General features: G+C 46.3%; 1 protein-coding gene across 1 annotated transcript; it reads left to right on the top strand.

Moving 5' to 3' along the window:
- Window positions 1-5,996: 5,996 nt before the first annotated feature.
- Window positions 5,997-9,187, top strand: LOC103810895 (galactosylgalactosylxylosylprotein 3-beta-glucuronosyltransferase 1-like). Its single transcript, XM_009083821.1, has 4 exons — window positions 5,997-6,108; window positions 6,453-6,991; window positions 8,318-8,614; window positions 9,101-9,187. Exons 1-4 carry the CDS (start codon window positions 5,997-5,999, stop codon window positions 9,185-9,187), a joined length of 1,035 nt encoding a protein of 344 aa, XP_009082069.1.
- The last annotated feature ends 674 nt before the right edge of the window (window positions 9,188-9,861 follow it).

A 9,861-nucleotide genomic window follows, 5' to 3' on the forward strand; every position in this document is an offset into this window, starting at 1 on the left:
TTGTAGGTCTCTGTTTTTTGTCTCTCCAGGGGAGTCAGATAATTTTTCCTTGCCCTGTGTCACCATGAGCAGTAGGGAAATGCTCACCTCATACAGATGGCAGATGTCACTTGCCCGGAGCCATTCACAAGGTCTGCAGCAAAGGGACGATTAAAACCCCCAGCAGAAGAGCACTCTTCCACCTCCAGACAGAACTGCAGTTGCCCATATTGCCTGTGCTACTGGGAGGTCAAGATCCCAGCTGTGGGAGAGAACCTTTCCCTTCAATGTTCCATCCTCCTCTCCTATGAAGTCATGCTGAAAAAGTTGGGGTTGCTCAGCATGGAAAAGAGAAGGCTCCAGGGAGACCTTACAGCACCTTCCAGTACCTAAAGGAGGCTACAGGAGAGCTGGAGAGGGACTTTTTACAAGGGCTTATAGTGATAGGACAATGGGGAATGACTTCAAACTGAAAGAGAGTAGGTTTAGATTAGATATTAGGAAGACATTCTTCACTTTGAGGGTGGAGAGACACTGGAACAGGTTGCCCAGAGTAGCTGTGGATGCCCCATCACTGAAAATGTTCAAGGCCAGGCTGGATGGGGCTCTGAGCAACTTGCTCTAGTGCAAGGTGTCCCTTCCTATGGCAGTAGGATTGGAACTAGATGATGTTTAAGGTTTCTTCCTATCCAAACCAGTCTCTGATTCTATGATTAAATTCTATGATTAAATTTTCTCTTCCTAGAAAAAAATACTCTTCCTTCTTTCTTTTTTTCCCTTCAATTTTCAGCCACCCAGTTCCAGCAGAGTTTAGGGGAGAAATTGCTACTTACTGAGCAGAAAAACAAATCTCCCTTTTCCCATTCTCTCTCCCACCCCCACAAGAAATACAGACAGACATGAACCCTCAAGCACTGTCCTTTAGATCTAGCCTATCCTTTCTGTCCTACAACAATTCCCTTCCTGCAGACCTGTCTTGGGGTCAGAGTCCCACTATTGAGAAATGCTCTGTTGTGGCTGTGTTTGCACAGTAATTATTCCTGCTTATCCCAGAGCAATAACCCATTCCACCCACTTCTATGGTTCCTTGAATCCATCCTCCCACTTTATCGTGCACATCTCAAACAGGCAGGCAGCCGCCTGGTGAGGGGAAGTTCTGCAGCATCTTGGCCTGTCTCAATTTTAAACACTATTGTAGTTTTGGCTGAAGGCTCTGATGGGCCCAAGGGAATGGGGGGAGAGGGGACAGCAGCTTCCTGTGCATTTCAGCACAACAGAGACTGAGCCAGTGCTGCTCACCACAAATACCGGTGCAGCCATGAATTATGCATTCCTTGTTTAAAGAGAGGTCGCTCTCATCAATAATTGAAAGCTCCCTGCTCTGCCTTCAGCATCACATCTCCCACACCGGGAGTTAGGAAACTCATGAAATCTGCATGGACTTCCTCAAGGTGGCTGGGGGCTGATGGAGAGAGGCTGCAAAATGCAGGCAAAACAAACCAAAAACCCTACTGAGAGTTTTGGTGTGTGAAATTGAGTCATCTGCACCTACCTGCAGCTCTGCTCCAGTTCTGCCCCTCACACTCCTCTTTCTTCCCCTCTCCATGCCTCTCTCCTCCCAGGGTATGCACAGAACAGTAGGTTTGAAAATGTGGTACAAAACAAGATTAGGGAGTGTTTCTTGAAACTTCTGGCTTTGTTAGCTGAGACTAGTTTGCTTAGAGTGCCTGCCTAGAAAATCTCTACACTGGATGGCAGGATGTTCCCAGGGGACAGTTTGAACTGTGAAATTTGTCCCTCTGGGAAGATTACGATCTTTAGAGCCTGTGCCTCTGACTACAGCCCTGCAGTCCTGGGGCTGAGGTTTGTCCAGCATTCAGGGTCTTGTAGAGCTGGCTCAGGCAGTCTGGCTGCCCTGAAACAGTGGCTGCAAAGTCACCTTTCTTGCAGAGCAAACTTTTCGAAAGGTGAGGTTCTCATGCTGGATCATGCAGGTGGAGAACAGAACCAAAACCTCAGAACAGAAATACTAAAGCCCATGTGATCCTAATATTTCTGAGTTGTCAAAGAAGGTGTAAATTGAGCAGCTTTTCAACAGGGGTGTAGTGAAATCACAGGCACCTGAAGTCACTTGTTAGCCTTATAATTCTCAGTCAGCGAAGCCTCTCCTTAGCTTTCGCCTTTCTCTACCATTCCCCCAACCTGTCTTTTCAAACCACTCTGCAACTCAAGGAGAAAGTCACTGCCTGGTTTGTTCTCCAGTCTGGAATCCTTATCCCTCTCTCAAAATCTGGCCTGTTCTGCCTGTAACAAATTGTACCCTGTTGGTAATTAGTCAACAGCAGATGAAGAGATCAGTCACATGCGATGCTCTGAACCTCAGCCAGATCTCTTCAGCATCAGTTTGGGGCATTCAGTTCTTCCTCCTGTACACTTCTTTTATTCTCTTCTCCTGAATCCTTTCAGATTAATGCCCCCTGCACCAGCACATGAGTTTAAACGGATACGGAATGGTGTCCCAGGAACTGAGAAGTCTGACAGATCAGCGTGAAGCAAGAGTAGTATGAGAAACATTTTGTCCCTGTCATACTCAGCTTTGTGCTCTGTGTGTTTGTTTATTTTTTAATGGAGAACAGAAGATTGATGGATGAAATTAAGAAGAGGGATGTGTAATTGGAAAACAGCTCAGGAAGGCTACAGGCAGCATATTGAAGGCATCCATCAAACACCCAGCTAATGTTGTTAAGGGTGTAACACAAACAAGGGCTGCAGGAGGCATTAGTGAAAGAAGGAAAAGGGGAAAGAAAGGGGAATAGGCAGGACAGGGGAAATGGCAAGGGAGGAGAAGAGCCAGCAAGCAAGTACGATCAATAATATTTGTATTGCAATCACATCCAAAGGCTCCTATTGGGATCAGTGCAGGACTGTACAAGCACATTAAGAGATAGTCCCTGCCCTCTACAGCTTAAACCCAGGAATTACCAGATGATCACTGGAGATGGGCTTAGATGATCACAAAATTTTCTTCTGATCTTGAATCTCATTTAATAGGATCTACTTTGAAAGGGTTTAAAGGCAGAAGGAAGGTAGCTGGTTGTGCCAAGAATACACACGGTAATGTTTGCCAGCAGGCATGCAATTAATCTGAGCCACTTAGGAGACTTTGTTTTTAATTATAAAAAGTAGGTAAAAATGTGTGCAGTAAACCTCTGCAAGCCCCACTGGGGCCATCAGCAGGCTACCCAGAGGCATTGATATGTGACTAGGTTTTGATGCTGTGTTTTTGAAAGGATGGGCTGATGCTTTAATGGACCACTTTGTGGGAAATATTCCATGTGGAGTGGACATTAGGAGAATGCAAAGGGCCTTTGTGTGGGGAAGTACAGAAGACAAAGGCTAAAATTATTAGTAGGCCAGGGGATTCCTCTCGTCCAGGAAATAGGGAAGAAAAGAGACTCTTAAGGACTGAGAAAAGGCAGGTGAAATATGTATAGCAAGAGAGAAGAGCACGAGCATGATGGGTGCAGGGGGAGACAGTGGGGGGGGAAAGGTAACATTTTAAAGAGAAAATAAAGTATTCCAAGAGAGATTTTCTGAAAATGGGGTTAAAGTCAGCTCCTCTACGAGGTTCACAAGTTACCTGGGGCTTTATGCAGGTTTTAACTGCTTCAGCATTGCTTGCTTTGGAAAAGCAATAGAGAGAAGGTGCATGTAAAAATAAATGAGCAAGAAGCATCAGGGGAGTTGCACATGCAGACAGCATCTCCACTTGTTTGCAGTGTTTGGGAAGCATGAACAGGGCTGGCTGGAAAGGGGAGGAGGAGAAAGAACTAGAAAGGGAATTTGTTAAAGCTCATCTAACTCTGATCCGCTCTCCTCTGTGCTGTCTTGGTAACACAGCTGCCACCGTTGCCTCCTCTCCTTTCCTCCAGAAGCAACCTGAGTTTGCAGCAGTGGCAGGCCTGCTGCATAGAAACCATGTCTGTATAATTAAGGCCTTTTATTAAAGGGAAAAAGCACTGGCTGCCTGTCTCTAGTGCAGGCACGTTTATAATTGCAAGCATACTAGAAGAAACAAGAAGTTGTGATGACTCTGAGCCAGGGCCTGAGTGGGCCTGGGTTGACCTAGGTATCTGCTATTGTTACTAGCAATCCTTGTATTTCTTTTGTGGATCTCTTCTCACAACCACAAGTGATGGGAAGCTTTACTCTGCACTGCTATGATGGTAAGAGAAGGGATTTCCTTTAGAATGTAGACCCTGGTGTGGGTAACACCATCCTGCCCAGTGTCCAGTCTGGATCTGTAGCTTACCAAACACCTATGCCTTTGGCACTAAAGCTTGAAGGAGGCTCTTGTACCTGCCCTGGACCCAGCTGGCAAAAAGCAATGAAGGTATGCAGAGCCAGCATGCTTGCTGCACAAAGCTCCTGCTGGCATCACCAAAACACTGCCATGTGCCCCCAGCCACACAGGTTCCTTGGTCCACTTCTTCATTAGTTTTTCATAGCTTGAAAGTAGAATGGGCACCATGGTGTTTCCTGAGTGAGGAGGTAAGAAACATTGGAGATTATCACCATGAATGGTTGGTTTGGGAAGCAGTCAGTGGAGATCCCTCGAAGGATTGCTCCAGCATCATACCATTGGTGTCCAGCAAGGAATGAGCTCATGTTGCAATAGTTTCCTTAATGGGACTTATGAGCATCTATTTTCCCACGAGAAGACATGATGAACCATGCTAGTCTTCTGTCAGATTTGGCTGAAATTGGTTTCACAGTTATTGGCAGAAGGACACTGATGAGTCCTGCAATTGTATAATCCTTGTGTTTTCAGGACACCCAGGTAAAATGTCAGGGAAACAATTAAAGGCAGATTCTAAGAAGGTCTCAGAGGAAGAATTTAGAATAGCATCTCCTGATATCTTCCAGAAGTACCCTGTGGCTGCTGACACTGCAAAGCAGAGCCCTTTTAGGCCAGTTGTCATGTTGCTTCTCACACAATTCTCTAAGACTGAAGCAAGGCAATCCTTTCCTTTTGGACAGATGAGGAGCTGCTGGACCCAAATTCTGAGTAAGGAGTTGCCTTTGAACAAAATGTGCTTATGTCCCTTTGAGGACCTTGTTTTTAGATGCCTGACCTTTAATGCACTTAGAAATCCCTGGCAGAGCAGGAATTTAGAGCCAACCAATATGAATCTCCTTTCCATCCTTTGTATCAGCATAATGCCATCAGTCTCTTCCCTCAAACTGCCATCAGCCTAGGAGAACAAGAGGACCTGATGAGGCCTGGTGGGTATTCTGAAGTCTGTAATTGAAACTAAATGCTGCAATGGCCAAGCACTGCAAGCCAGAAATAGAAAGGAATGTAGAATAATTAAACTTTCAGCAGGTATCACCAGCTCTGTGGAATGACCAAGGCAGGGATTTTGTGGAAAACTTAGTAGGTGATAGCATGTATCCTGATTGCCTCAATGCATCTGCATAAGGAGGATGAATTCAAACTGCAGATGTGAAAAAAATGCTGGCTATCTTGAGGATGCCTGACATTTTCTGTTTTGTCCACTTGCATATGCAGGCACACAAATCTTGCACGCAGCTTGAAAAAAATTGTACAAAAGAAGCAAATTGAATGGTCACCACAAAGCTCAGGAATGAACACAAGTCCCACAGAGGGGGCAAGAAGCAGTCCTCTCTGGCTTCAGAATCAGCAACATGAACAACCCTAAATTAAGGACAGTGGGTTCATCATGGGACAGCAAGAGGTTCTTTATAGCAACATAAATAGCTAAAAGCTTCTATTCAATAGTGCAGGAGTTGGCCAAGGCAGCTGGATAATGGTTTGGGCCCACAATGTTAATGGGGCTCCTTGTAAACTTAGACAAACACTTTGCTGGATCAGGGCCAAACATTTATCATGCCTCCCTGCATCATTTTTTGGTGACTGATATTTCATAGGCCTTACTCTTCTTTTCTTTTCTGAAAGGTAGAGAGATGCCTGGGCATTGGAAGCTCCCTGCAGCATGCTGAGGAGACGTAACCTTCTTACCACGCTCCTGATTGCCTTGCCATGGGCTCTTCTCCTAACCTTGTGGCACCAATACCCAACCACCCACTACCTCAGCCTGCTGAGAAGTAAGTGCAAGAGCTCTGTTGTCAGTGTGCTGGTGGTTGTGATGACTGCTGGTACAAACCTTTAGGAGGACATGCTCTCTCATGGGATGGGTTATACAAAGACAAACTTGCCTGAAGATCCTCTCAGGGTTGGCCTACAGCAGGCACATAAACTGTTCTTAAGAGCATGTTAAACATGCACCTCAGGCTGGCTTTAGGGAGAGGATGCTGTTGTGCTGAGCATGGACTCCAGACAGATGTGTCCCCATCTCTTCCCTGGAGATGAGGCAGCCCAGCAGTTATTAGTGCTCTAACATCTTCTTCTTCCTCTTCTTCTTCTTTCCTTCCTTTTCCTTTTGCCCCAGAAGAGACAGATGAGAACGTGACCTCTAAAGCTCTCCTCAATGGTACATCTGCACTGAGAGAAGAAGGCTTCCCATCATGCACTCGGCAGCAGCAAAGCACAGGGGCAACGCCTAAAATCATCCAGAATTATGTGTACTCCAGGCCTCCCCCATGGTCAGACACCCTGCCAACCATCTTTGTTATCACCCCTACCTACACCCGTCCAGTGCAAAAAGCTGAGCTGACCCGTCTGGCCAACACCTTCCTACATGTACAAAACCTGCACTGGGTGGTGGTGGAGGACTCGCCGCGGAGGACCAACCTCGTATCCAACCTGCTGGAGAAGGCAGGGCTCAACTTCACCCACCTCAATGTGGAGACACCCAAGAGCTTGAAGCTGGGGCTGTCCTGGATCCCATCCCACACCCCAAGAGGGACACTACAGAGGAACCTGGGGCTGCACTGGCTAAGGGACAGCTTCAGCAACACTGCACCACCAGAAGGGGTAGTGTATTTTGCCGATGATGATAACACCTACAGCCTGGAGCTCTTTGAAGAGGTAAGATACATAAAATTACATGGGACAGAAAAGCAGGATACAGCTGCAGAGCCTCTTAAGACCAGTTGCACTTGCAAAGATCTCTAAGATAAAGCTACCATATGGACTTCTATCATCAACTGGGAAACAAGGGCTCTGGCATGCTGCCTAAAACCCACCTCACCCTCTCTGCATGCAGTGGCAGCTGGGTATAGGGCAGATGCAAACCTATAGTCATGCAAACGAGTAGCCATGCTCTAAAGGGCTGAAAGAGCAAAGAGCACATTTGCCACACTACAGGCTACAGATGAGAATAGCCATTCACACACCGTTGCACCAGCTAGAGTCCCTTTAGCCAGGGTCCAGAGGATATATACCCCAGAATTTATACCTCTTTTCAGGGAGAGCTAATTTAAATAAGCACCAAAGACAAACTTCTGGCAAGGCATAAATCTGCACTTTTCTAGGGATGTGATGGGTAGGGAATGATAGAAAAGTTGTCTTACTTTCTATCCACTTTTACTACTTGGCTGCTCTTCAGAATCCTTGAGTTCCAGCCACCACAACAGGGCCATGCCTCTGTGAGCACAGAAACTTGCCCAGACTTCTGCTGGAAACCTGGCTTTTGTGAGATGCCAGGTCTATTGTAAACTTACAAAAATCCAGTAAACTCCCTTGTCATAATTTAAGCCAAACTTTGCTAAGTCACTTGAAGTGCAGAAATATGCATCAAAATGTATTTCCAGTTTTCAGATTTTTTCAGATCTCTGTTAAGCTAATCCTTTCTTACTTCTTTACAGGTCCTTTCTGACAATTTCAATAAAACCACTCTTTTAGGCAGTAGCCATGGATGGAAAAACAAGGTGGGGGGGTGGGGAGAAAGTGCAGTAAATGAGGACAAAGATGGATCAGGGAGGGAGATTACTTGCGTGAGGGTGAAACTGGAGTGAGCAGAATTGATAATACAGAGCTGGAAGCCTGGTAGGAGTTGTAGCTGGCATTTACAAAAATGATAAAAATTCTACCAAAAAATGATCAAAGTTCACATGAGATCAGAAAATCAAAAGTTTTCATTCTTCTGAGGGACTGAACGTGGGCACAGAAAAGCAGTAAGTTTGGTATTTAGTGAATAACATGCTAAAAAACAGGCTCACAGCTTATAAAGCTGTAGCTCTTCAAGCAGTAGCACAGGTGAACAAGAATTTGTGCTGCCTAGAGCGATGTGATTGTGTGGGAAATCAATGGGGGAGGACAGGTGCCAATGAAAGCAAAGGATGGTACACTAATGGGTTGGGACAAATGTCGTGGGGTTGAATTCTCACAGTGCTGTCTCTTTCTGGCACACAGATGCGGTACACGAGGAGGGTGTCAGTCTGGCCAGTTGCTTTCGTTGGGGGGCTGAGATATGAATCCCCAAAAGTGAGCCCAGCTGGGAAGGTGGTGGGCTGGAAAACTGTCTTTGACCCTAATCGTCCCTTTGCTATTGACATGGCTGGATTTGCTATCAGCATCAAGCTGATTTTGGAGAAGCCTCATGCCAGTTTCAAGTTGGAGGGAGTTAAAGGAGGCTACCAGGAAACCAGTTTGCTGAAGGATCTAGTGACTATGGATGGGCTGGAGCCCAAAGCAGCCAACTGCACAAAGGTGAGTAGGACAAGAAACCTTGAAGATTATACAGTCTGCTTGCTGGGTCCTGGCTGCTTTTACAGCCTTCTGCCATGCTCCTCCACCTTCCACTATGCCTGCCCTGTGCTGGCACGTGTCAGTGCCAAATGGTGCTGGGACAGGTGGACAAAGTCTGCCAAATTCTTCACAGATGTGAAGCTCAGAGAGAGCTGAGGAGCAATCCTATGCATTCTGTGTTAATTAAGAGCCTCAGATGCACAGTTTGTGCCCAGATTGCTTCTCCATAAATCCAGGAGGATTGGCAGAGGTTTTGGTCCAGAACGATCCTTCCTCCTTGCCACTGTTTCGTGCACCTGTGAAGTGTCTCCCAGGATCAACCCCTTTGAATCACATGCATCAAACAGCTGTGAGCCCCAGGTTTCTGAGAATTCCACTGAATGGATACAGTGCTCTTATCTTTTTTGTAGCATCCAGAACCCCTGAACTCCTTGTGATTCCCTCTAGGTGTTGGTCTGGCACACAAGAACTGAGAGGCCCACTCTGGTTAACGAAGGCAAACGTGGATTTACAGACCCCAGAGTAGAGGTGTAAGCAGAGAGCCAGCTCCAGGGTGTGAGTACCCTTGTCTTTATTGGTTTCAGCAAGGCAAATAATCTCTACCTGTTTCCTTATTTATGCAATTGTTTCCTCAAAAACTGCATATATGACCATCGCAGTAATTCACCATGCTACCCTTTGCACAAGAAGTAGATTCCCACCTTTACCCACTTACAGTCTGCATTTCACACTCATTCAAGCTTCTTTGCAGACCACATGGAAGATTTGCCTGCTTACATACAGAGAGAAAAGTGGCAGCAGAATCCCACAGTTTCACCCAGTATTAACAACAAGCCAAATTCGCTGCTCCACTCTTTCTGCTGGCTCCAAGCTCTCTTTAGCGTGGGAGTTGTCCTACAGTTCATGGAAGGAGATCACACTCCTGCAGACAACCTTTTGTCCCAGCTGCCCTGCCACCTGTGCAGTGCTTCATGCATCCACCTTCAGCTTTTATCCTGCATGAACAGCTGTGGTGTGGGTGCAGCAGGGAAAGGCTGACGGAACATTTAGACCACTTCAGAATGGGAACCAGCAGAGTGCAACCTACACAGACTCTCTCAGAGTCTGAGGGGCTTGGTACCAATGTTACCACAGCTAGGAATACATCTGCTGCTGAAGAGAAATAGTGAAGGCACTAGGAAGTGTCTTTGCAGTTCACAGAGCCAGGT

The sequence above is a fragment of the Acanthisitta chloris genome, unplaced genomic scaffold, assembly GCF_000695815.1.
Source record: "Acanthisitta chloris isolate BGI_N310 unplaced genomic scaffold, ASM69581v1 scaffold18710, whole genome shotgun sequence".
Lineage (NCBI taxonomy): Eukaryota > Metazoa > Chordata > Aves > Passeriformes > Acanthisittidae > Acanthisitta > Acanthisitta chloris.

What these genes read in the sequence shown, in the direction of transcription:
- LOC103810895 (XM_009083821.1), top strand. Translation starts at nt 5,997, where the DNA reads ATGCTGAGGAGACGTAACCTTCTTACCACGCTCCTGATTGCCTTGCCA. An exon ending in GCCTGGAGCTCTTTGAAGAG is followed by an intron (nt 6,992 to 8,317) that starts GTAAGATACATA and finishes TCTGGCACACAG; the next exon opens with ATGCGGTACACGAGGAGGGT. An exon ending in AAGCAGCCAACTGCACAAAG is followed by an intron (nt 8,615 to 9,100) that starts GTGAGTAGGACA and finishes GATTCCCTCTAG; the next exon opens with GTGTTGGTCTGGCACACAAG.